The sequence below is a fragment of the Alosa pseudoharengus genome, unplaced genomic scaffold, assembly GCF_046254945.1.
Source record: "Alosa pseudoharengus isolate Yale_2024_CS ecotype anadromous, Long Island Sound unplaced genomic scaffold, YU_APseudo_1.1 YU_APseudo_1.1_scf_22, whole genome shotgun sequence".
Taxonomy (NCBI): Eukaryota; Metazoa; Chordata; class Actinopteri; order Clupeiformes; family Clupeidae; genus Alosa; species Alosa pseudoharengus.
The window spans coordinates 27,360,664-27,388,145 of record NW_027468680.1 but is presented as its reverse complement, the minus strand read 5'-3'; the positions used below and the strand labels follow the sequence as shown (position 1 = coordinate 27,388,145).

The following is a 27,482-nucleotide window of genomic DNA, read 5'->3' as shown; positions in this document are numbered from 1 at the left end:
GGCCTACCCCTCAACACCCCTCTACACCTCTCGGCTTCTCAGTGAATGATATTTCGATAATTAGCCTCTATTGTTCCATCACGGTGAGGTGGGTTATATGCGGTGGAACACGACAGAAGAAGCCGAGAGGTGTAGAGGGGTGTTGAGGGGTAGGCCTGCCTCCTTGTCTCTGTCAAGCATCGCCTTTGCAATCAGACGGTGAAATCAGACGCGAGGGCCGCGCCGCACGTCAAACTCAGCCTTGATCTCCTCGCCTGCCCCTCGCAGCTTTTCAAGGTGTTTTAGCTTCAAAGGTGCGCTGCAGTTACAGGTCCTCTGGCTCTCCGTAAGAGAGCCCCCCGAACTCTTCGTATGATGGCAGCTTCAGGCATGACGGTTTCACTATCTTGCAGACCTGTCCTATCTTTGACTGGAGAATGAGTGACCTGTTTTCAAGATTTCCTGGGTAAAATATGACGACTTTTAACACATAGATACATTAAATATCATACGTCTTATGTGGGTATTTAACATAGTGAGTAATGCAGTGTTTGTGTCTGACTGTTACCGTTTCCTGGAAAACCCATTTTATTCCTTGTAATTCAGCCTGGTCTTACCTTCCCTATCTGCTGCTGGCTACGCCTCACTATCAACTGTTTCCACCTGGACCAGGAAGATTTGCCAAAACAACGCAGAAATACTGCTCAAGCAAAGCACTTAAAAACATTTAAAAGCACATCATTTAAACATTCGTCTACCAGCCATAGTGAAACATTGAACAAAACAACATTTTTTCGGTTGCCAATTAATGTGAGCTCCGTTGAAAGTCAGAGTGACATCTGAAACAAGAGAGGATCGTTCCATTGAAGAGGCTCAACTGAAGAGCCGGGGCCCCTTTAACAAATGCAAACGGGATTACAGGAACTGGCTACGGCATTCATGCTGTGTGTAACCACTTCCACATAATGCTCGTAAGAATCGTCTTGAGTGGGCGCGACTTAAAGTGATAATTCCCCCTCTTTTCTCGCTTTGTGGTTGCAGAGTGAAGAAACCGTCAAGAGCACCCCATCCCACCCCTCTTACCCCCTCTCCCCCTCCCTTTGCCATTGGCGGCGTGAGCGAGCCCATCAGTGATTGGGGCAGAAGGCTGATGGCTGCCACCTCTCGCCCCCCTTTCCCCCTCTTTGTCTTGTTCCTGTTCTTCTTGTCGTTGTTGTGGCTGTCGTGGTTATTGTACTGCTGTTTAGTCCTTGTCCTCTCCCCTCTGCTCTCAGGTGGACCTGTCGCCCGCCCTGCTGGCTCGCCTCGTGGTGGAGCGCTTCTTACAGGAGCAGGAGGGCACGGCATGTGAGTAGAGTCACCCTGTCCACCACACCCCACCCTCCACCCCACACCCACCCACCCTCCTCCTCCTCCTTCTCCCAGTCACCCTGCTGCTACTTCAACCCACACAGCTCTTAATGAGTGCCAGGCCCCCACCACCAGTAGTACCTGGGGCAGATGACTGACAATTAAGCATTGGGCAGACCACCCACCACTTAACTGCTGTTTAGATCAATGCTACTTCAGTTCATCAACGTTATTTATAACCCTCCCCCCCTCTCTGTTTCTCGCTCTTTCTCGTTCTCTCACTCCCTGCCTTTCTCTCTATCACACACATGCTCACTCACACACACTTTCCCCCTCTCTGCTCCTTTGTGTCAGTTGTGCTTACAAAATTCAACTGTGATAAAAGTTAGGGGGAGCAAACAGTGGCTTTCTGGGAACTCCTTTCTGACGCACAGTGAACTATCTACTACTAGCAGTAAAACATGTTTACATAAATATTTTATATAAATACACATTAGCTACTAAATACATGTGATGCACACAAAAATGTCACTCATTTATTTGACTCATGTCTTTTGACAATTATGTGTTTCTGTGCACAATCTTTAGAATGTTAATGGCTGGAAAACATTCATATAACAGGTTTAGGTTTTATATCAGTTGCTATGTGGGGTGCAAAATACAATAGAGTTGTCACTGATTTTTCCTGATGACTAGGAGTCTATTTACCATTGTACGTGCTCTAAGGCCAGGCTTGTAGTTGTAATGATATATGAGTGATATTCAAAGTGACCGTGGAGCAGCTCTGTAATTGTGTACTGTCTAACGCACTTTGCCTGTGTGAAGTGAAGCCTGATACGCCACGTTCAGCACATCTGATGGATCTCGACATGTTGACAGAGATAGAAAATCATATATACACCTTTCATCGCTCTCTCATCTGTATGTTGCATGTAAATAACAGCTTTGGTGGTGTACTCGTATGGCAGGAAAGGACATGTCCTCTTGTAGCTCCCTTTGGAAGACAGACAAAAAGAAACATAATTGTTTGTCTGAGCTGCTATTTTTCCTTGTCTCCCCCTGTGGTACCCTTTTTTCATCCTAACCCCATGTCATAGCCTGTAGGTTTTGAGATTCCTTTTTGTAAGCGCTGGACTTGTGTATCTCGTTTCCCTTTCATCCTCAACTCTCTCTCTCTCTCTCTCTCTCTCTCTCTCTCTCTCTCTCTCACACACACACACACACACACACACACACACACACATACACACACACACACACACACACACACACATGTATCAGCCCACTCTCCCAATGCTCGCACACGGCTTCAATATCATTTCAATGGACACATCCTGGCAAGAAAAAGCGTCAGTAGGTGCTTTATGAGTGAATCACATGATGTCAAAACTGTACGCCTTCGATTTAATCAAGAAAGAGATTAAAGTGGATGTGTGTTATTTTCAACTTCACCACAGCACAGCCATTTGTCAACGTCAAGCCTGTGATTGCTTTGGACCCACCGTTATCCAGCGCTTGTCAAAATAGTAGTCCGAGCAGCCTCTGATGCGGGGCTGTGTTCCAGGGAATACTAGGGAGCCTCTGGACTGCTAGTCTGTATTGTGTCTGTCAGGGGAACCCTCTCTGGGAAGCTAGTGCTAACGTAGCCAGGCATCTGTACAGAATTAGCTGTCGTTACCATGCATCATAAATTTGGTTAAATTGTTTTTATGATATTTTTTTGTGTATGCCTCTCCCATTTAAGCAACTAAATTGTGTTAAATTACATATTTTTTGTCAACCATATCATTTATCTGAAGACCATATTTTATTTTATTTTTCCATTACATTACAGTCAGTATTTCAACACCAGACAGTATGACGGTGTCCTTGATTTGAATAGCACAATATTTCCAATGTATTGTCCAAGTTCAATTCTATTGTGCAACAGCTGAGCATGCCTCTCATGTTGCTGGATTTCTTTCTTCGTCATCAGACTCTTAGCATTAGGCTCCCCGATGCCGGAAGCTGCTAGCTGGCCATTCAGTCCGAGTGACTTCTATTCTGACACGCTCTCTCCTCTTCCATCTCAGCGGTGACCTGCCTGGCCTTTGGCAATGAAATTCTGTGCACATGGTCTCCGCGGTCAAACCATTGAATCTCCCTGTGTGTATATTAGAGTTTTGTAATGTGTTTCCATTATGAAACAATGCAGGGATAATTGTCTTTGTTGGCAATTAGCTAACAGGTTTGTTCAGGGCTATTGGCAGAAACATCCATCATTCCCCTCCCCCAAAGCCCTACAACCTCAGTTTGTGAGTGTGTGTGTGTGTGTGTGTGTGTTGGTCTGTGTGTGTTTATGTGTATTTGTGTGTGTGTGTGTATGCCTGACAGACTGCATGGATCAATAGACTTCTATATAAGGGACATTGCTCCAGACTTGGGGAGTGACTTTAGCCCCAGCCAGCACCATTTTCTTATTCCCCTGTTTTCTCCTTTGCATTAAAGAGACACAGTAAATTGTGCCTGTGGGACTGCAGAATGTACATACAATCGCTGGTGCCAGATCAATATGTAGTTATAAATTGCTTCAGCTCTTTTCCCTGGTTTCAGTGGGCTGATTTTGTGTGTGTGTGTGTGTGTTTGTGTGCATGCGCCCCTTTACCTCAGTCACATACACATGCATGTACACACATAATGTTTAGCAGACTCATTCAATTAAATTAGTATATTTAAAGCAGCCTCATCACACTAAAAAAAACTCCCCTATTTGTGATGCAGACAAGGGAAGAAGGGAATATTGATTCAGTTGAATATCATGATGTTTTGCAAAAATCATTTGTTCCGTAAGATGACATTTTATTTAATTTTTGAAACATGTTCACTATGTGCAGTATTACACATTGAATGCCCTTAATTATTTTACATATTGTTTTTATTATTATTATTACTTGATGTTTTAGAAGCTTTCACCTTTCATAAAAACAAAAATGTACAAATTTGGCCAGTCTCATGCATGTAGATTTTTAGCCAGTACAATGGACGTGCAGTGGAACTACAGGGAGAGCATACATTTTTAAAGTCAGTTGTCTCCATTTCTCTACCCAGAATAAACTACAAAATGCCTCTAAACATCTCTTTAAGGACAGTGACCATGGCAAATGGTTTTAATTGTTACCTTTCCTAATGGTTGCAAGTGATGGCGACAATTATGTTGTAAGTAGTAGAACTCTAGGTGCCATGTTATTTCCCCTCCTTGGTGTCTGTGGGTGTTTAGGTCCACAGTTCATTGTCAACAGAACAGATGGCAGTCTCCCTCCTTTCTCTCTCTTTCTTTTTTTCCCTCTTTGTCATCTGTCTTTTATTCTTCCCTCCCCTCTTCCCTTGTTGTTCTGCTCCCACTTTTATTTGTTTGGTTTTAAGGTAAGGTAGATTTAGCTTTAAGTTTTTTTTGACAAGGAGCTGGCTATTTGGCCTTTTCCCATTTTCCCAGGGTTATAGATGAAACTAGATTCCTACCACATGAGTTTGAACACTGTGATTTAAGCCTCTGTAAGATTTATCCTCATCTTCAGAGGGAGTGTCCTTGTCTCTGGGTTTGTGTGTCCATAGCTGTGTCTGTCCCTGTGTAGGTTCTACAAAGGCTTGTACATGCATTTTACTTTTGGCTAAAAATTTTTCTGTTATGATAAATGCTCAATATGATAAATAGATACGCTATTTTCTGTCTCATTTGGTGTGTGGAGACATCATAGAAATAAAACTGAATGACTCGAATGGATGTGGTTCTTGGGGGAAACGGAACCCACACGCTTATTCTCCTGGCCTGAATGATGGGTGGGGTTTGGGGCTAGTGGTGGGCTGTTTGGGGAGAAATGGGGAGATTGATATAGTAGAGCCTGTTTATAGCACTATCAGTCCTGCAGCTCGTGTGTACAACCGGTGATCGGAGTCAGAGTACACAGCCCAGGAAAGGGTGAACGCGGATTTGAGTAATGAGCACAGGGAGCACGTCATTAGCGACGGGGAGCGGGAGGAGTGAAGAGGAGGGCAGAAGAGAGGTGGCATGAGGTAAGCAGGCGAGTGCTACCTCTTGGCTTGACAAGTATACTAATTACGGCTGTCCAGTGGTGGAGCTAAAGTCAGCCGCAGCGCTACCTAATGCTGTGACCCAGCAGAACCTGGCTGCCAGGCCCACACTGCTCACCGCTATCAGGGAGAATCAAGAGGAAGCAGATCAGTTCTGCCCCACTAACCCTACTGGGACCAGTGCCTCTTTTCCCTTTCCTCCTTCTCTCTCTCTCTCTCTCTCTCTCCTTCTCTCTCTCTCTTTCTCTCTCGCTCGCTAGCTCTCTCTCTTTCTCTTGCTTTCTTTCCCCCCTCTATTTTTCAGGCATGGTTTTTTCAATCCTTCCCATTCCTCTCTTTTCCTAGTATTCCCTTTTCTCCTCACTCTGTATTGCTAATTTCTACGTTTTTCATTCCTTGTTTTTCACCTCTCTCTCTCTTTTATCTCAGTTCCTTTTCTTTCTTCTGCTAAAGTGCATCTCCAGCTAGCACCACCACCCCACCAGAGTGTACAGGACAGAGAAAGAACAGCAGCCTATTTCCCCTTCTCCCTCTCTCTTTCTTTATCTCTCTCTCTCCTTCTCATTCTGTCTCTCCCTCTCTTTCCCTCCCTCTCTTGCTCTCTTGCTCTGTACAGGAGGATAGATTAAAAAAAAGTAAATTGGAAAATCAAATGAGGGGCTTTAGGCAGCTGCAGAGATTTGCGGAGCTGTCCGCCAGCGTGGAGCGGGGCCATCCATCACGTCCCACAAGTAGTCAATTCCTCTAGTATCTGTAAATGTTTTCAGATATTAGCCAATTTATATGCTCCGAGATTCATCATGGAAAATCAGCTTTAGCGGCGCGCATTATCAGGTCCCGTCTCTCCTCCGCGCCATGAAGTTTGATGTACGACGCCCCTTCGCAGCTCAATGGCTTGTGCACAGGAACAAGAGGGAGTGAGGATGGGGGGAGTGGGGGGTGTCTAAGGGAGAGAGGGGGGGGTGTAAAAGTGGGTTTTTTAATTAATAAACAAACTTGCCGAGGAGCTCATCAGTGTCAAGGCCAATAACGAGCATCATTCGTTATTGTTTATCATGGTCCTCCCTCAACAAATGTTGCCTTCTAATGAGCTTTCTCTCCATTTTTCTGATTTAGATAATGACTTTTTCACCCTAGTGGAAAAGGAGGTGAGGAGAGGGGAAAAAAGATACACACACACACACATATAAAAATACAAAAAAGCATAGAAAACGACTTCAAGAGAAAAGAAATAAGGCGAGGCAGCATTTGTATGTTTTCCACCATTCATCATTTTATTAGAGCGTGGTCTGAGGCTTGCGCCGGTGATGAAGGTGGGGTTTTATTTATTTCTTTATTGCTTTTCTGTTTGGCAAACAGCACTTTAAGTGTTGCTGTCCCTGTCCCTGGAGAAGCTTGGGCCCCTTTTCCCATCCCCTTCGCTCTGTCTGCCTCTGCACTCTTCTGCAGGGGGGATACCTCCATCACAATTTATGCCGACGCGGGACAATTACAATAAATTTGCCGAATCTTTACAGTTTGCTGTTGTGTGTTATGTGCCGCTGCAGGGCTTTGTGCGTAGGTGTAATATGTACGGAAGGGGTAGCAAGGGAGGGCGAGGGTGGGTGATGTGTGCTGTGGCGAGTGAGTGTGTGTGTGTGCTTGTGTGCTTGTGTTTGTGTGTGTTTGTCTGTAGGGGACGGTAATTTGTGCATGTGTGAGTGTGAGTGCAATCTGTGTGAATCTTCTGTGTGTGAAAGGGTGGTGGCGTGTGTGCGGAGAGACTTGTTGTGTGTGTGTGCCTGACTATTCTGCGTATGTGTGTATTGTATGTGTGAACATTAATGTGTGTCAATATGTGTATGTTGATTAATGCAGGTTGGTGTGTCGTGGTGGTGAGAGTGTGTGTGTGTGTGTTTACAGTGCAAGTGTATATATGAGTTGATGTGTGTTTGTATAGCCTTTGTGTGTGCGTGCGTGCGTGTGTGTGTCACTGTCTGTGTGTGTGTGTATACGTGTGTTTGCGAGGCGGGGGTGTCTTTAATAAATGCATGCTGATGTCGGAGGCGTCAGCCATGCGCGGATGTTGGGCCCTGTTGTTATTTACTGCAGCGTTTGTGCACGACAGCAGCAACAGCCACGGAGGCTTCAGGCTCGGGCGAATCCCAGCCTGCAAATGGCATTACGGCGTGTGATGAATGGGCATTAGGGTAAACTCATTTTAAAAGCCGCCTGATTTACGAGCCGCCTGCCTTCCATTTTCAGCAGGTCAGCGCGCTGCTGAAACCCCACAATGTCAGCTCCAAGGTCGGCCCTTTTACGATGATTTTTAACCCCATCCTTCAAAAAAAAAAAAAAAGCAGGTTGGGGCCGAGGTGGTGGTGGCGAGTTTGAGGAAGAACCTCCTCATTCCTTATCATGTCCCATTGGAGAACCACCACATCAGCAACACACACACACACACACACACACACAAACACAGACACACAAACACACAGACAGACAAGTGGAGGGGAAAGATGGAACACAATCTGACCCCAGCCTTCAAGCGTATGTGGTGGGTTTGAACCACCAAGATGTGATGGTGGTCAACCTCCAATTATGAGTGCTAGTAAGACAAGAGCTTTAATGGCTGCTGCTTGCCTTCAGGGAGGTTTATTACACGCCACTGTTTTGCAGGAGCAGCGTCAAATCTATAAAAGTACCATTAGGTGGGGAAAAAAATCAATCAAAATGCCATTAAAGTGGAATAAGTTGCCAATATTGCTGATGTGGTTGCGGGTCCTTTGATTTTCCTTCAGATTATTAGGCACAGTCGAGTAGTGACTTTGTTAAGGGAAACGAGTGTTGTTGGGGAGTAATATGTCTCCTGGCTTCATAAAGTTTGCTGCCTCATATTCCAACCCCCCACCACCAGCCCCAGCCCCCCCCCCCCTCTTTATTGATTATCCATTATCATTTGTCATGAGGTGTCCTAACTCAAGGGGAAAATATAACCCTGCTTGCCTTCATTGGCCAGCCGGCACAGGGGCACACACACCGTATGGATCCGTGTGTGAAGGCACCAATCCGGGAGAAAAATGAGTGGCGAAAATAAAGCATCCAGGCCCTGCCGCTTCCTCCCTGCTCCTCTCTCTCTCTCCCTCTCTCTCTCTCTCTCTCTCTCTCTCTCTCTCTCTCTCTCCTCTCAGAGCCCCAGAGGAGGAGTGCTGACTGAGCTTTGTTCTCTCTCTCTGCCCTCTTTTTCCCCCTCCTCTTCTCCTCATCTCCTTTTTCTCTCTCTCTCTCGCTCTCTCTCGCTGGCTCCCTTTCTTTCTCTGACTCTCTTTAACACCAGGAAGAATAGACCACAGAATGGATCACAGTAGCATATTTGTTATTCCTCTTCCAGGGGTTTGATATGAGATGCGAGGAGCAGCACCTTGGAGAGATAGAGCGAGGGAGGGAGGGAGTGTGAGGTGTGTAGGGAGGGGCAGATCATTTTTATGTGTTTTAGCATGGTGATGGTATTGTAACGAGGCTTTATAGCCATTAGAGGCTTATACGGGAGGAGAACCTCAGAAGCAGGTCTTGTAAAAATAGCCAAACTGTAGGTTGATGCTATTTCATTGGGCTCATATTAACAGGCCCTAATTAGTCCTGTCTCCTGGTTGAACTCCTTTTCGCTTGCAGACGGATGATTTCCCTCTCTCTCTCTCTCTCTCTCTCTCTCACTCACTCTCTCTCACTCTCTTTCACTCTCTCTCACTCTCGCTCTCTCTTCGTTACTATATTCAAATTCAAAAGAATCTTTATTAGCATGACCATAATGTTGTACTGTATTGCCAAAGCATTTGGGTTGGGTTGCACACTGTATATGCCAGGTGCATCAGATCCATGAAAAGGGAAGGGGAGGAGGAGGCATTCCACTCTGTAACTCTCACCCCATGGATAGAAACATTCCTGAAATTGTCAGCCTGAACAGCAGCTCTGTCATGGCCATATGTATATATCATTAAAACGGTGTTTCTCAACCATTTCGTCACACAATGATACAATCCATTTAATCCGAATCTGTTAAAAATGATTTAGGGATTTTTTTTCTCTCTCTCTCTGACTCCTTGGGCTCTTCAGTAATGGAGAATCAATCCGGCTGGCTTGTGCCCTGATTTATGCTGTTAGCGGTGCTGGAATGGGATGAAACATGCAAAATATTCATCCTTCATAACATAGATAAACTGCACAGGGCGCTAGCTCCGGAGAGGGAAACATTTATCTAGGGAAGATCTCAATAGGCTCCGAGCACTTGCGCAATTGAGCGCAGGAGACAGACGACGCTCCTCAGCATATTTGATGTTAAATATGTCATTTGCGTCAGCTTCGCCACGGATGACACTGAATCTACCTCCTCACCCAATTTAGCATCAGAAAAAAGGGGGGGGGGGCAATGATAACACATGGACACACACACACACACACACAATACAGGAACATAGACCTGGGAAAGGTATATATTTAGATGTTTCTATATATGGTACATGTCTGCTCATTACTTGTTTTCCTCCTTTTGTTCTCCACAGTTTCGAAGCAAGTCCTTAACAACATGCTGAGAGAGCCATCTTTGATCCCAGATCTCCCTTTAGCTAATCATGTGGCTCAGGTAAGGTGTAAACAACCCCACTGCTTGTCAGAACTCAAACAATTCTACAGTCCCATATTTTTTCACTTATTGTAGAGGTCAAGAAAATGTAATTCAAGGAAGTCTTTGTTTTTGGCTTTAGCCTTGAATTGTTTTTGAAGGCAGTAGTTTGTGTGAGTACAGATTGACCTTCCCTTATGTCCCAGCTGTAAATAACAGCCATGTTGCCAGTAAATGTTCAGTACGCAGCCCTCACAGAGCAGGAAAGAAGAGTGTTGATAGACCTCAGGATCTTGTGCTAATAAAGTCACGTGACCAGCGCCAGCGTTTAGCCGCCCGTGACGCCGAGCCGTCGTTTCGACTGTATTCTCTCCTTGCCGTTGCTGTTTAATGGCACACACACACACACACACACACACACATCCCACCCCCCAGCCCTGCTGCGCCGTAATATTTCTTCCGCCTCTTTTTCAGTGCACAATAAATGACTGCTGTTATGGACCGCTGGTTGACTGCATCAAACAGTATCCTTTCCCATAAAATTTTAAGCCCCAAATTGACGAGGAGCCGTCGGAGGGGGGATGAGATGTGTCGAGCCTCACCTGACATAAAAGTTCTGCTTGAGAGGGGAAGGTGTTTTCATCCTGTCTGCGCCTCAGCGTTCCCCATCACTGGGAGAGGATGGGGGTGGGGGGGTGTCTGCATACATGTGTGTGTGTGTGTGTGTGTGTTTGGCAGAAGGGAGGGTAGTAAGCAGAGGAGGGAGGAGGAGGCCTGATCTATATGCGTCTGTCAACTCCAGTGCGCTGCAGCGGGGCCCCAACGTAAGTGTAGCGCGGCGAGGCGAGCATCCATGGCGGCTCCCATCCCCAAAGCCTCCTCTATTACGCCGCCGCCGCCACGTTTTATTTCCTCCTCTCCAGGAGGCTGCCCCCCCCCCCATCCCCTCCTCCGGCTCTACACCTCCCTGCCCCCACCCCTCACAACCACGTCAGAAGCCTAGAGCACGCGGCAGCCCCCTTAGAAAGCCAGACGGAGCGCCGGCACGTAACCGCAGCCCCAGCGCGCGGCTGTCAGCAGTGAGGAGTGGGCGCGCTGACGGGCGGCGGCGGACGGGCTCCAGTGCAGCGGCGCACTCCCAACGCCAAGTGAGTGGGAGAAGAAAAGACCTCCTCCTCCACCTCCTCCTCTGGTGTTTGGGATGTGCTGTATGCTGTGAATGCCACAGATCAGACTCTGGCCTTATGAGTTTGTGTGTGTGTGTGTGTGTGTGTGTGGGTGTGGGTGTGGGTGTGTGTGTGTGTGTGTGTGTTTGTTTGTTTGTTTGTTTGTTTGTGGTTCCATGACTGCAAAGGAGAGGCAGTGAAGAATAAGAATGATCAGCACCTTGGAGAGTTCTTGGCATGTCAGTGAGATGGTGAGCTATAGGAGGGGTTGTTTGTGAGCTCCCCACCCCCCTGTCTTTACCCTAGTCCCCACTCACACATACACAATACACTCACTTCCTCAACACATTCTTCCTCACTGCTGTCTCTGACTCTGTCTTTCTCTCTGTCTGGCTGTATCTTTTTCTGTCTCAGTCCAACTGATGAAGCTCGACCCTTTCTCTTTCATTGTATCTTCTCTCGCGGATGACCTTTTATACATCCCCTTTCACTTCTCTCAGCTTCTGTGCCTCACTTACTCACTGATGCACACACACACACACACACACACACACACATAGACAAACCACCCCCCTCTCCATGCACTCCCCTTCAAAACAGAGCAATGGGCCATTGGCAGTCATCAGAGAGCAAGAGATGGGCAGTCATGGCCTGTCAAAACCAGGTCATCACTGGCTACCCCAAGCCAGTGGACTTGAGTGAGTTTGTGTGTGTGTGTGTGTGTGTGTGTGTGTGTGTGTGTGTGTGTGTGTGTGTGTGTGTATCCGTGCATGCGTCTGTCTGTCTCTGTGTAAAGGAGGGACGTCTACAAGCTGTTTAGGAGGCGGCAGCTGGGGACCACACTGGGGCCCCTGTGTTCATGGCCAGTCAACCCTGTCCCACCCCGCCCTCCGTCCTCATTCCCCCTCCTTGGCTCCTGTCACACTCGCCGCGCCCCGTGTCCTGGCGCATTCAGCGTCTCCGGCCCGCACTTCATAAACCCGCCCCGCTGCTGTGGGCAGGGAGAAAACCCTGTGTGTCTGAGGCACATGCATTAATTGCTGTTTAAATGGTCTGTGGCTCTTAGAGCTGCTTGCTTGTTTAACCTGCAGTATGGAGCTTACAAGTAGTACTGCCTTCAGATTTGTCACTGCACTCTATATAGGCATATTATGTGAGACCAGATGTCAGCATCTCAACATCTCAACATTTGGGAGCTGAAATGAGTGAAATATGCTATATTGATGCTTTCTAAGTAGTCAAGTCATATATTTCTATTTTTAATGGGATCCTGTATTTGTGGCCTAGGTAGACCTTGTGCATTACATTGAACCAACATTGTTCTATATGTTCATATTTACTTATGTTATGTAAATTATAGTAAATATGAATGTGTTGAACTACATATACTTAACAATAGTGGTATGGTTGTAATGAGGGTTGAGGAGTAAGCCAGTCTGGTTGTTTGGGCCAGAAGCTAATGTGGGCACTTTGATGGGGGAAACTTCCAAGCTCTTACCCTGATATGAGAGAGGTAAAACAGAATGACAGGAACTCTCCAACTTTCTTATTCCCACCCCTCTTAAATGCATCAAAATACACAAACAATCTTGCACTCCCTAGGCGTTGCCACAGCAACTCTTCTTAGCAGTCTTATTGTTTCCATAGCAACATTGTGCAAAGGTAGATGTCCTGTTTTAAATCGTTGAATCCCATCTGAAAGATATCGAAGATAAGCAAATGTTCCCAGTATGTTTTAAAATCTATTTTGTGTTTAATGGTGGACATTGATTTGGAAATAAACGAAGGAAACTCACATCAGGTACACGTCATTGGCTTTGCACGATCACGCTGTCCTCTTGTCCCATGTGTGTTAATGTCACCGGTCATGTGACCATCTTTAACCACCCACCCCTCAGTGCCATTGGACAGGAGCACGAGGTTCTGCTCCGAGACAAACTGAGCGAGAAGAACCTGTCCTTTTTAGGTAAGCCCACCCACAGCCTGTCTTAAATCAGTACTTTTCTCTCCGTCTCCATTTTACCCCTGGTGGTATGTGGCAGGCAAGTGCTCAGACACCCTGTTGCGATTGATCCTAGGCATGTTATCTTTTATTGATTTGCAAACAAAGAAGCACTGCGTTATCTAATACCCCATATGTTTAATTTATGCAGTTGCCTGCAATTAATATTTCATGGAGGGCTTAAAAAGTAGCAGCTAAACACAAAAGAGACAGTCATCCAGGAATGGACTGAGGCTAAGGAAAATAATCACAAACTGTAGAGATAGAGATTAAAATTCTGAAGTATGGAGTAGTTATGAAATATGTTTGAAGATTTTTTTTCCCTTGGAATTCTACAATTCCATTTTTGCCTAATTGTTACTGCAATTGATACATGTCTGCTGACAGCAGCAAATAAATGAATCATGTAAATCTATATATCATTTAAATGAACTAGTTTTAGGTAGCATTTATTTCTCCTAGTAAGTTAAATCTGTTTTTCATAGATTGTTGGAAAGGCAAATTGATCAAATAGATCATTGAGCTCTTTAGCTAGTATTTCCAACCAAACAGAATGGCACATTAATGGCTGTTGCAATTAACGCTCTATGACGTTACTAAATGTTTGCTTAGTGACTTATAAACAGTCTGTTCTTTGTTATTTAACTGTCTCTTCAGTTCTGTGTGTAAGATGCCCCCCTGCCCCCTCCTTTGTGTGTTATTGTGTTTCCTTTTATTTATTTATTTTGAACACATCATCTTGTCCAGATACACTAGGTCAAGGTGGCGAGTGACCAGGTGTGAAATTGTTCACGGGGAAATTCCCTTTCCTACGCCCCACCACACCTCCCCTCCCCTCGCGTCAGATAAAGAACAAGGGGAGCGTGGAGAGGAGTGGAGGGGAAGGGATCATTCTTTGTGTCATTAAGAAGATATCATTTATTTGGCCCCACAGTGCTGACCTTACTAGAGGGGGGCAGTGGGGCAGCGATGTTCTAAAACTGTCAGAGTTTGGGGCAGGCGGGGGCCGGTGGGTCCGGGCAGTGGCAGCGGCGGTTGCAGCTCTGGCGATGGTCCGGCTGATAAATGGATGGGAAATAAGCTCCCCAACAGTGGGGACGGGCCATTAATTTTAATCAAAGGTGATGTAAAAAGACGATCGGCGCCGCATGACAATGTCAACAGCCCGGGAGGTGTGAGGCGAGAGAGCGCACAGCCCCAGACCCCCCTCGTCTGCCACAGACCTTCGCCTCTGCCACCACAACCCCCCGCTTCACCCCCAACCCTCCACGCCACCACCACCAAAGCCCCTCATGCCCCATTAGTCGAGCTTGGCTGAAGACAGAGCGACGAGCCCCCGGAATTGAATGACCTGGTCAGCCTGAGATTTAATGGAGAAATCAGGTGTTCCGAGGATAATGGCCAAACCACGCCAGGAGTCAAGGACAATGGCTGGGCCTGGCGCGAGCAGGGGTCACGCTTACGGCTGCCGTAATGCTGCCTCCCCTGCCGTGGCCGCCTGCAACCCCCACCCCCCACCCCACCCCCACATCATTCTTTATGGACTCCGCTGGCTGCAGTCACAGCCGCCGGACTTTATGAAGTTTTTTTGCTGTAGCAGCAAGCAGTGAAACAAGCCAGACTGAGCAACAATGGGCTTCTTTAACCTTTACCAGCCAGAACATCCATGTCTGCACAGTGCACGCTGCTTCTCGATGTCCACTCCCAAGTGTCCCTTACAGCTCCTGAAATGTCTACCCAGAAACCCTTCTCTTGCATTCCAGATGAACAGACACAGGGACTACACTTTGTTAACATGTCTCATGTCCTCATTTGGCTCCTCTTGTCTGTCATGCTCTGTCCCCGGTAGATTTTCTTTTGGAAGCTTGTGTGACGTTGTGTTGTGTTTTTTCTTTCAGATGAAAACCAGCTACGGGCCAAAGGCTACGACAAGACGCCTGACATTATTCTAGAGGTGCCAATAGGTGGGTATTTACCATGTGCTTTATCACTTTATAGTTGCTTTTGGACTTGTAAGGTCTGCCATGTATGACTGCCAGTAACCTGCAGGTCTGTTTGGTGCAGCGATGAAGTCTCTCACCCCATGACACAGGACATTGTCTACTGAAGTTACAGAATTCAACATCACACATCAGGAACACTTCACACATGTTCTCCAGGAAAATGCCGCATGTCCCCTAAAAAGAGGCCATGGCTGGCTCCCCTATTATAAAACACAACCGACTGACACAGTTGCTAGGTCAGATGGATGAGTGTGTGTGTGGGCTTTTTTTTGCTCATGGCACCCACACTAACTTTGTTAGCTTTGAGGAAGGCATGGACCCATCTCAAAAGGCCACGCCATAGCAGATCCGCTGCCCAGTGCTGATGCCCAGTGTTTTCCGTCTGACCATGTGCCTCACGCATCTCTCGTCCTCCCTCTCCCCTAACAGCTGTGGAGGGACACATGGTCCACTGGATCGAGAGCAAAGCCTCATTTGGAGATGACCACAGTCACCGCACCTACCTAAACGAGCAGTTCTGGAGCTACTGGAACAGGTACTCATACTCCGGCCACAGTGGTTGTTTTGTCCTTCCTGTTCCTTGGAATTATGACAGTGCAGTTTTGGTTGCATGCGTGTCTGTTTTTTACTGTTGGGCTTTATGTGTTCATTCTGGAACACACCAATGCTACGCGTCAGTCACTCCCAAGTATCCTTGCTCTTCAAAAACACAGCTGTGAAAATCAAGTTATGAGCCATCTTTATGCGTCGCTATTTCACTCTTTTTAATGGTCCTGTTGAATGACAAAATTGACGTGCAAAAAAGCTGAGAAGTAGATCACCCACCAGTGAAGTAGCTCACACATGTTGTGGTAGGGCATTACGCTGCCCACCTCCATTGGTCTGTGATGCTTCTGGTCCTGGGGTGACTTGGGGACCGGCTTGTCAGTTAGAATGTTTCCAGAGTGGTGGGATTGTTTGGGAAGGGGCAGTGTCTGATTAAGTCCATACGTCTGTTGTCAGAGATGGGGGTAAGCCTGCAGGTTCCTGGCAAAGAGAAGTGATGCTTCTACAGACAGCACAGGGATAATGGCACACTGTCCTCACAAACACACAGCCACATCTACACTTCTTGTCTTTACAAGTTGACTGTGTTTACATTTATACTAGTGTGTTCTGAGGGAAATAAAGTGTGCTTTTGGTTTTTGACATAGCTTTGATGGTCTACAAGATGAAGCCCCTCCATTATAGTGCCCGTATGCATTGCTCTGAGAGTTGTTCCATATGAAACTACAGTATGAGTCTTGTCACTGCATGTTAATTAAAGCCTTACCAAGTCTCGCAAGAGGGGACTCATGACAATCAATGGTGATAGTATTTGTGTCGTAAATCCTGGACGTACTTGTGTTTCCTGGGTTAGTACCCTTTGAGTTTGGGTTTAGAGCGTCTTCACTTCAATCTTAGAGGAGCCACCCGAGCTCATTCACCATGGAGCTGGTTACCACTCTGCTGACTTAACCTTACAGGTTTAGTAACCAAGTATGAGAGAGTGTGTGTGTGTGAGAGAGGGAGAGAGAGAGAAAGAGAGAGTGTGTATATGTGAGTGTGTCTGGGGTGGGGGGTTGCTTATACACGGCCCTCGTGCGTGGAGCTGAAAGGTCACCCTCAGCAGCCCCCTCTCTGCTCTGACGGCCGGCTGACACACTGTGACATGCTGCTGGAGCGCCGGAGGGCTCTGACCTCAGTGCGGCGTCCAGCGAGACCTGTGCAGCGGCGAGCTCGCCCACTCTGCGGAACGACCTCAGCACAGAGTAGCACACCGCTGCTTAGTACTACCCACCTGCTGAGTAGGTTTTTTTTAGAGCACACACATGTATTGTATACCTCCTTAGGAGATATGTTCAGCATGATGAACCTTTCCTTCCAATTGCCTTGTTCTGAAATCTCGGATTAGTTTGCTTCAGGATCAAGGTATGGTTGTGTTGATTTTTGGGCAAGGATTTTATGTATACAGTATTTATGTTAACAAATCATGTGTTTTTATTATTATTATTATTTATTCAACCCACTATAATTAATAATATCAGTCTTTTAAGGGCATCAGTATTATCAGTGAATTTCACGGGTTGACATACTTGTGTTCCTTAGTTGTGTTTGGAAATCTGTTGCCAGTGACTGAGTAGATTTCAGGGACAGTGAAGTGCCAGTTTATAGACAAAAGACCCTACTGATTAGCTTCACAGATGCCACTTAACGGAACATCTGTGACCGAGAGAAGATGATTCACGAAGTACTGAGCAATGAGACGAAATATAACTGCCCATAGATGCCAAGGTCATAATCAACTATGTGTTTTATTTTCTCAGTGCTGTGCTGTTTTATTTGGAAATCGCATGTGTTCAGACCTCTGGTTCTGCTGTCTGACACTTTGAGTGGAGGGGGAATCTCTGGAAGTCGGAAATCACTGGAGTGTGATCTGCACTTTTTTTGAAGTGGGGCCTCATTAAAACCCTTGAAAAGTTGTTGACCAGAAAATATTGGCCTGCGACGGAGAACATTCCTAGACCATGAGCGATGTGGCATTTCACGAGCAAAAACACTCGGAGCTCAAAACGTCCCAGTCAATCAAAAATGACGTGTCGTGTGACTGGAGCTTATGGAGATACGTCTCTTTTATTCCCATTACGTCCCTGTGATGAGAGTCGCAGGCTGCTCCACAGACCTCTTTAGGCCTCAACAGCCATCAGATGCCCCATGTTTCTCAGCCTGGAGACGCAGGCATCCTCTGAGCTCCATGCCCCTGTTATCACCTAGACAAGATGGAGAAAGAGGGGGTGGGTTGCAGTCATGGATGGATGGAGTCAGAAGTGGGATCCTGAAGTTGATGGCTGGGGACCTTGACGTCGGCATTTAACAAAGTGGGCCCCCTTCTGTCTTGGCCGTGCACATTAAGATCTGACAGCGCTGGATGCCGGGCATGTTTGCCGACTGTCTGCCCTGATAAACTCATCCATGTCAAAGGCAAAAATGTCAGTCCCTTCAAAGCCCACCTTTACGTGCTCCCTTGTAATTTTTAATTGACATTTACGTCTGACATTTTGGATGCGCTCTCCCATTGTTAGGCCAACGTCTCGAACTGAGCGGTCAGAGCTACCCACACACTAGCAGATAGAGGCTGGAGCATTCGTTATAACATCCATAACCCGAGCGACTAAGACAGAGAATGATTGCAAGCGAGGGAAAAACTGAAAGAGAAAGAAATAGAATGATTGGCTGACATCACCACTACCTCGGCGTTTCATGTGGGTGATTGTTTCCTGTGCAGGATGTGGACCTTAGTTTTTCGACATGGCTTCATTCTTCTTCCCCTTTCTAAAAAAAATGGCTGCTGTGTGCTCGGGGTTCTCCAGTATTTGACCTTGTGCCGCAGCAATCCCGGTTTTAATCACCCGGCACTACTGACTGACGTTTGCCGTGATTTGCTTATTTTTCAACCGCTTTTGCTTTCAACAAAGCACTTTAAACAAGTGCCAACGCTTGTAACCGCCGTTAATTGTTCTTTGTGTGCCCTCCAGCAAAAAAGGGTGAGGAATGGCGGTGTATTTTTCTCAAAATGACACAACTAATTTTCCCTCCAAAGCCCCTCACCAACAACATTCATCATCCGAACAATAGTCTTGCCAAAACACTAACCTCATAATAAACTCTCTTCAGTGGAGTGAGGGGTAATGACGCTTCGCCTATGAAGGCTACAGAAAAGAGGAGAGACAGAGAATGGGGGGGAAGGATGTTCAGGCCCAGTGCCTGGATGCGTTGGCGACAAAGCCAACGGTTAGGTCCTCCCATCAATCTTGGCTGGTGGCTCTTGGGTGCCAGGGAGCATAGTGACGGATGTACCGGTAATTGAGTTATCCATCTCCTCTCCTAACATCAGAGTTGCATAAAAATTATTCACCTGATTCTGAATATTAAGCACATAATAAGCCTTGCATGTGTTTTGGGAGGGAGCGAACAAGGTTAAACACTGGATGGAGTGAGAAACGACCCCAGAGGAAAGGAACTCCCCCATGCTTGTAAGTTTATTTAACCGAGGGTGGCTGTGAGCGGGACTGTCTTTATAAAGATTGAGATAAAAAGTGTATTGATGGCTCAGTGTTAAAATTATTACTTCCATATTCTTTCATGGTGGCTTTGTTGTATATTGGGAGGCTTAGCGTGTAGTTTATATGGAGGATTTAGCTTTATTGCTGATGCAGTCAGAAATGTTGATTGCCCTATAGGAACAGCGGAGAATTGTGGTGCAGGCCAGCTCTCTGTGGGTCCGGTGCGTGAGTTTGGTGTCCCCAGACGACCAGACGTTCCTGGAAAGTTGGATCCCGGTCCGAGAGAGAGAAGCAGAGTACTGCTGACATGCAGCTCTGTGCCCCAGATCCACTGTCCGCCTCAGTTCCTACTCCACATGGCCACTCTGCTTACAGAACAGAAACATGTGCATCTTTCCACCTAAGAGATAAAGGGGATGCATCTTCCTTCCATATATTTATTTGCTCGGAAATCCCATTTAACTATGCATAAATATTTACTGGCAGCGACTGTGAAGAGAGTTTTTTCAGAGTTCAGTGTAGTGACATTTTGGTTAAACTCCAAAATTATTTGACACAAGCAGTCTTTTTCCTCTGAAACAAACTAATCCTCCTCAATGGCATGTTTTATAATTCAGGGATTAAAGGTCATTTCAAAAGCCAGAATAGGTCCATGTTGTCCCCCTGTCAGTTGGTGTAAGAGCTTTGTGGAAAATGAGCATTTCTCGCTGCTTCATTCAGCCCAAAGTTAATCAGCTGTACAATTCGTAAACCACAAATGTGTCAGAGTTGAAAATGTTAGCGTTCCTAATAGAGGCTTTGAAAAGGTTACATCTGATAAAAAGCTGTCAAAGGTTGACAAAGATGATTTACGACAGCATAATAGGACTACACGGCTAATTTGTCCCCCCTATGAAAGGGCTCTGTGCATTTTGGAGGCTGTCATACACTGGCTAGACTTTTCAGAAATATTTGATGTTATCGCTCGCCTTCATATATTTGTTTATGTTTTGGTGGATGCCTTTTTCATGGTGTTTGCTTTAAAGTTACACTGATTATGAACATAAAACTTGCCTCGCGAGATTTTTTCTATGCTTTTTCTGAGATGCATCAAATGAACCTATTTTCAGCTTCAATTTACTTCATTGTATGTAATGTCATATTGATAGCATGTTATTTATTGAATGAAGGATAGGCTTTTAATGAAAACACCCAAGCTTTCTAATTTTTCATGGTTTTGTTTCCCTTTGTCACAAAATGAACTTTGAAAATTGGAGTCTACTGTTCTGCATGCATAAAGGGTGTTGTTTCATCAGGAATTCGTTGACATAACCTCAATCAGATGTCTGACGAGCCCTCGGAACTTTCCAATTAATTTGGCTCCTGGTGTCAGGGCCAGCGAGAGAAATGCTGTGATGATAATCCTGTTATAGTTTTAGGCTGGTCAATCAGATAGCCCCGACACTAAATTAGAATTTTTTGATACGAGATATTGTATAATGTATTCCGTTTTAATGGATGTGTCCATCATGCCCGAGCTCATCTTCACCTAGTGCGGCCAGATTCGTCTAATTAATAAATATGCTGGTAATGACTTCTTCCTTTGTGGACAAGCTTTACTGAGTTTTCTCAGGCACACTCAAGCAAAAGGGTGTGGGTGTCTGTCTGTGTGCATGTCTTTGTGTTGGAGAGTGTTCGCCCATTTGTCTCTTTGTCTTTGTCAGTGTCTAGAGACATAAGTTTTACTGGATTCCATAGCCCTTGGCTTTCACACCAAAGCGAGGTGTAGTTCATCATTCGTGCGCGCGTCTTTGTGTCTGCCTGTATGGCTGTCAGTCTGTGCCTTTGTGTGTGAACGTGAGTGAGCGTGAGGGCGGGAGGGAGGGAAGGGGCTTCATTTGGAGGCGAGCAGGATGTGGGCCATCAGGCAGGCCTGGACCGATGGAGCGTGTCACCTGGAAGAGGGAGCCCAGGGCAGTGTCTCTGATGATCCGATGAGGCCGGACATTACAGGGCTAACCTGAGGGACTGTCCCCGTGCCAGTGGGGTGACACACTCACAGCCTGGCTTTCTCTCTCTCACACATACACACACACACAGACACATACACACACAGACAGTGGCAAAATATTTTTAACACCATATACGCTCACCTTCCTCTAATGGATTTGAAACCAGCGTTTCTCCATTCTCAAGAACCTATAACTTAAAAAAAAAGAAGCAGCACAAGAATCAGAATCTGTGAACTTGTCAACAGTAATAGTCTTAGAATCGACTGAGCTTCCTGCGTGGTGCTTGGAAAGTGCTAGACTGAAAAGTTTTAATTTCCTAAGGAGCTTGGCTCCTAAACCTGACAGGGCTTCACCAAAGCTTCTTGCTCCCAGAGCCTTTGGCACATGGCATTTGCCACCACTGAATCCCAACGTGTGACACATGCATCTTTAAGCCCTAATGGCAGAATGACACCCCATGTTCATGCTTTGAGGATTGCGATGCACATTTAGGCGCATTGTTTAATGCTGCGGCATTTAATCTGCATGCCTCTGCTCCCACTGCACCCTTGGAAAGATTTATTTCACTTACATTTTGGAGTTATTTCCTATCTGTTTGTGTGTGAGTGTGAGAGAGAGAACGTATGAGCATATCTTCACATTATACAAATTTGCGCCTTTAGCATTGAGGCTGTGAGCAGCTTTGACATGGCTGTTCTGCTGTAAAAGGCAAGGAATGGGAGTGCAGAGAGGAGAGAAAGAGAGAAGGGACACCTCGCCAATATTTCCCCAAAGCCTCAGTGTGACATGACATGGAGACGGAAAAAATGGAAGCCCGAAGACAAACTGAGGTCGGAACCGCAGCGGGGCATGCCTTTCCAATGAATTCCCACTTTGTTACCATTTTTTCCCTTCCTTCTTTTTCCTCCCTCCTTCTCTTTTTTTTGGTGGAAAATTAACGTACTTTTTTTTGTCATATTTTAAAATGTATGCCGTCAGACGTGTAGAGACACACTCCTCCCTCCCCCAGTCCCCCTCTCCCTGCCTCCCTCCATCGCTTTTTCCCTCTCTTTGACCTTCCGGGTTTGGTTGCAGGCAGAAGTCAGCAACATTTGTCATCCTGGTGAGATGTTGTCTCGGGGGCGAAGGCGAGTGGAGGGACTTTATTAAAATGGCTCTTTGTAAAACCCAATCTAACGGGGGACCTCTCACGGCCGCAGTGGGTCTGAGCCGCGCAGCGCAGCGCCTCTGACCCCAGAGATGTTTTTGGCAGGCTGCGGAGTGGCGAACGTGACTGCAGACGCACAAGCGTTATTTTCTGTGACACACACACAGATAGCCTCGTGACAAATAGAGCCGGCGCCACAAACAGGACGCATACTGTAGATCACACATATAGCTGTCGGGCACGTCTGCCCACATCTAGAAGTGTGAAGCAATAGGATCCGTTTTGCAGACAATGCACACATTTATCTGTTCTAGTGTGTTCATTGTGTGATTGTCAACATATTTTACAAATATGTAAAAGAGATTGTGGTAATGTTGGTTAAAGTATTCTTTGTAAATATATGGTTTAAAGGTTCCTTTTTTATGATTGTGAATGATTTTCTTTCTTTATAGGACTATCTCTGTAATTTAGAAGTCTGGCTTTCTGGCCACCTTATTCTTTTGTATGCCATAACTCAGCTGTAATCACAACATTGTTGAGTGTGAGTGAAACATGCAAACCTTGACCATAGTTATAAATATTAAATAATGTTGAAATAAAATGTACATGTTTGTAGCCTTACACTGGTTTCAATGCATGCTACTTCGTGCCAAAAATTAAATGTTAATCTTTTTAATTTTCCTGTCATAATGTCTATTAACTATCAAAATGCATTGTGATAGAGGGTGATATTTGTGAATGATCAACCACAGTTTACAGTGTCATTATTGATATGAGATTTTACTACTCATTATTAGCAATATTACTGGGTCAATGTTTACCTGTTGCGTACATACAACAATCATAACAGCAGCACAGCCATGCAGTAAATTCCCAGGAAGGGTAAATTTAGCTTTTTTCCGATTAGAGAGTTCAATAAGGCACCATTTCATTTGACGGGACACGTACCCCGCCCACCAAAGTCCCGTCTGCGGTCAGTGCTCCGTCACTATCTCTGCCGCCACTGCGTCGCGGTCCCCTGGCCGCCTCTCTTATCAGTCCGCTCGTATTGTCGGCCGAGCTGTTTACCACAAAAGCGCCGGCCCGCAAAGGAAACACAGGCGGCTCGTGTGTGATAAGGGCCCTCTGTGTCCCCAGGCTCTCATCACGGGCTCCCTGAAAACTGCCAAGAGCTATCGAGATGGTAGAAACTCCTTCATTTCCATCACTGTATCACAGTGTGTGTTGATTGTGTGGGGAGCTGGAGGGTGTTGGTGTACCTTGACACAGTTCTGTCGAACTTTGCAAGAGTGACGCAAACACGACAAGCGTGAAGAATGTATGGAGTGACGATATTATATCTTTATAATGAATGCCTAAAAGTAGCAGGAGGAACCGAAATAGAAGACCCTCCGAGTTCCTCTCATTTCCTCCCCTCAGCCACTCTTAACACTGAACAGATAACACCATCCAGTCCCCTCAACTCTGCCTCAGCATTCCCATTATGAAGTGTCTCCTCTCATCCACTTCCCGCCGCGCTTTAATGGCACTGCCAGATGAGAACTCCACTCGGCTGCTTCCCTCGCCCAGAGAGGGCCGGGAGATGGAAGACTCCCGACGAGCGCAGGCCGCAGAAAACTGCCGAGATCCCTCTTTGGAGACTTGAGACCACAAAAGGGCACTGGACCATGAGTTGGAGGCAGTTGTGAATGACAGGCGAACGGAGCTTCCCCCATCCCGACCAGACCAAATTAATCTGAAACAATCACGGCTTTTGTTCTCCAGGCGATTGGGTTGCAGTCATGACAGTTGGCTTGAGAGAAGCTTGGTATCCAGAAAGCATCTCTGCCACTGTCTTTTCTGTCTGCTTAAGGAAAAAAATACAAGAAAGCAGCTTTGAATTTGGTTTATCAAGGCTGTAGTAGGGTTCTACTGCATTTGGATTGCAAGGTTTTGTTCCAAATAGAGTTCTTCATGGCAAGAAAGCCTAGCCATTATGTTTTTGTGTGTTTTGTTCTCAGTTTAGTCATATTCTCCGTTCAGAAATGAATTGAAATGAAGGGACACCAATATATCGTCTTGGTGCGACTTTCAGTATTTTGGCTGCTGGAAATTACTTGCTCTCAGTGGCTCTTATGTGGGATATGTGAGTATATAAATAACCTAGACTTAAAGTCATTGTCCTCTGTGCAACCTTGTCCTTTCACTGCTTGACACCCAAATGTTAGTCTCTCTCTCTCTCTCTCCCTCTCTCTCTCTCTCTCTCTCTCTCTCCCCCTTTCTCTCCCTCTTGGCCACCATCAATTACCCGGTTTGACCATCATGTCATGCAAACTGAGGACCAGATGTTGGCTGGCCAAGGCAGACCTCATCAGGAGGTTACCCTGGAATGGTTTTGCTTCGCGGCATCTGTAAAGGCCCTTGTCTGCCTGTTTTTTTCTTTCTTTTTTTCCCTTTTCGTGTTGACCTCTTTGGGCTAAGACCTAGTGTGATGGGCCGACTGGTTGATGTTTTTTTTTTCTCCTTTACCTAGAGGGGGGCCCTTGAAGAGTGTGATCAGAGGGAGGTTTAAACCAAACACTGCTGTAGCCAAAGGTCCCCATTGTATAAATTACAATTAGCAATGTGCTGACTAGACTTCACAAAATAAATATCTATAAACAAAAGCTTTTAATAGTAAACTCAACTGTTGAGATTTGTCAACAGAAAAAAAAAAAATCTCAGCTCCACCATTCATTTTGATGTTTGCCATTATTAATCCAATTTTCTTTGGAGAGGTTTGTTTAGTTGGATTAGCTCAAGGCTGGAAAAAGCATTTTTAAATATGTATTGATGGACAACTATTCTGAATTCTTTCAATTACTTGTCAATGATTTGACCATCTACCAGGATTTATGTAAAGGTCGCTAGTAATGCACATAAGTAATGGATAATCAATATGAGCTTGGAATGGTCAGGAGTCTTGGCTTCTCTTTCATTAGGTGTTTGACATAGGATTCCCTGTCACACATACCTCACAGCAAGTAGGCATAGGTTTATACATATCTGCTTCCACAATGGTAACCTATGTACTGAGTCAATTAAAAAATATACTGTTTCTTTTTTTTTTTATCTGGGCATTGGCTTGAGACATTAAGTGGTAAAATCTCAGATGCTCCTATATGCTGTTGCCTCACATCTCGGCTTTGAGTTTTGAGTTTCATGTTCTTCGTTGCCTTCTTGATTGCCCTGATAGCAGAAACATTACTGGTCTCCTGGTCGTGTGTTAGGGAAGGAAGGGAGAGAAAGGGAGGGGGGGATCTGGCGTAATCAGAGACATATGAGGGCTTTCTGCATCTCTAACCCTGACCTTTGATTTCGTTCATCAATTCTGACTAATGTACGATATCTCTCAGGTCATCTGATTCTTTCCCTGTGCTCGTCTGCACACGGGCGGTGTATAAATAATTAGTTTAAAGCTCTCTGGTCTTAATCTGAAAAGCTTTCTGATGAATGCCGCTTTGGCTTGAACAGAGCGAGACTGCCAGGATGGGCTCAGAAGTGCCCTTTGTTCTGTCTCCACGTCATAAACATGGGGCTTCGGTTGCCAGCCTTTTTGTCTCGTACAGTAAAGAGGAAGGGGTTAAGGCGCAGGAGCATTCCTGTTCTGCATGCTGTCAAAACGCGACGTTTTCATCACCAGCAGGGAGGTCGAGAGCGAGTGATACCTCTAGACCCCTTACCATATCCTCCCGTCCGCACTAAAGCGAGATAGCAGGACAAGGTTTTTTTTTAATCAGTGAAACAAAAACTCCTCTGGAGTGAGTACTCTGCCCTCTCCTTTGAGTGATGTGGACGGAGACATTAGGGTAATCCATCCCTCTGTTTGAAGAATATCTTTATCACTTGCGCGGCCGTCACCAAACGTGCTGCTCTACCCATCGCCACATTTGGACCTCTCCAACTCTGTCATCTGTCATGTTTTGTATTTCAAGTGGCCGCTGTTCTTTATATATTTTTATGAGCTAGAATGTCAGTCAGACAATAAGAAAGTGGAGCTGTTTGGTGAAAGCCGCCTGATAGAATATGCCACTTCAGTTTGACCGCAGCTGCAGCTGGCTTATCCTAGTGCACTGTCCAGAGTGACGGATCGCATTCCCATCCTGCGTCATGGCTAACGAATGTGAAAACTATTAACCTCAGACCCAGTTTTTCCCTCTCTGTCCTATTTGGGTCCAAGCAGCCCTGCTACACTCTGCCATATTGTGGTGCTCCTGTCAGGGCAGACAGTTTGTATTTCAGAGCCTGAAAGATTAACCAACGCTTTCCAACAGAACAAGCCAGACCCTTCCATTTCAAATGCGAAACAGCAATGAAAATGATCCTTGAAAAGTATGACATTCGCTGGCTCGGTACTGCTGTTCGTTTGAGACTCGCTTGCTTGCTTTAAATCACATGTGAAGGTAGGTCTCTTGATTACTGTGTGCAACTTAGAGGGCTGTCTACTACACCTCCCTTAATTTGGCAATGAGGGGGTTTAGCAGTCTGTGGAACTCAATCCCTGGAGCTGCTGACAGTCCACAGCCCCCTGAGTACCCACTAAGGAGTGGGCCGCGGTCAGAGAAAAGACTACCGCCTCTGTTTTGAGTAATCGTTGTGGTTTGAATTAGAAAGGGGATAAATTCTTTGAATAATGATTGCAAAACATTTTGCTGGAGCTACATTAGGAGGGAAATTGAACACGCTGGCTTAAAACCTTAAACCGTTTCTTTTCTCAGGACTTGTGTTCTTTTTTTTGTTTTGTTTGCGATTATATCACTGAGTTCATGGGAAACTTTCACTGGAGGTTACCTGCGCCGCTCCAGAGCCTGGAAAAAAATGGTCATGGCCACGAGAATGTTTTTGCAGTATGCTGAAATATTACCAACCTTGTCAAATGTCATCTCGAATGAGAAAGCAAACATATTTTAATCAGTGCTCTAAAAGCCGGACTTTTTAAACCGTTGACTCCGGCAGAAGGGGTCACGTAATTGCCACGTTTGATGTCATGTTTGGTCTCGCTTTTCCGTTTTGATGCCACCGCATCGAAAGTCAAGCCCCTAAAGAAGAGGGAGAGGGAGAAAGAGAGAGAGAGAGAGA

General features: G+C 45.8%; 1 protein-coding gene across 2 annotated transcripts in view; it reads left to right on the top strand.

Annotated features, from left to right (window-relative positions):
• The window catches only part of cdin1 (CDAN1 interacting nuclease 1), a 60,080-nt gene that overhangs the window by 17,665 nt on the left and 14,933 nt on the right, over positions 1-27,482 (top strand). For both annotated transcript variants that reach the window (XM_076300014.1, XM_076300015.1), the window contains 6 exons: positions 1,254-1,326; positions 9,936-10,015; positions 10,469-10,518; positions 13,059-13,126; positions 15,061-15,126; positions 15,595-15,700. In XM_076300014.1, coding sequence (XP_076156129.1) covers positions 1,254-1,326; positions 9,936-10,015; positions 10,469-10,518; positions 13,059-13,126; positions 15,061-15,126; positions 15,595-15,700 — 443 coding nt within the window. The remainder of the gene's footprint in view (positions 1-1,253; positions 1,327-9,935; positions 10,016-10,468; positions 10,519-13,058; positions 13,127-15,060; positions 15,127-15,594; positions 15,701-27,482) is intronic.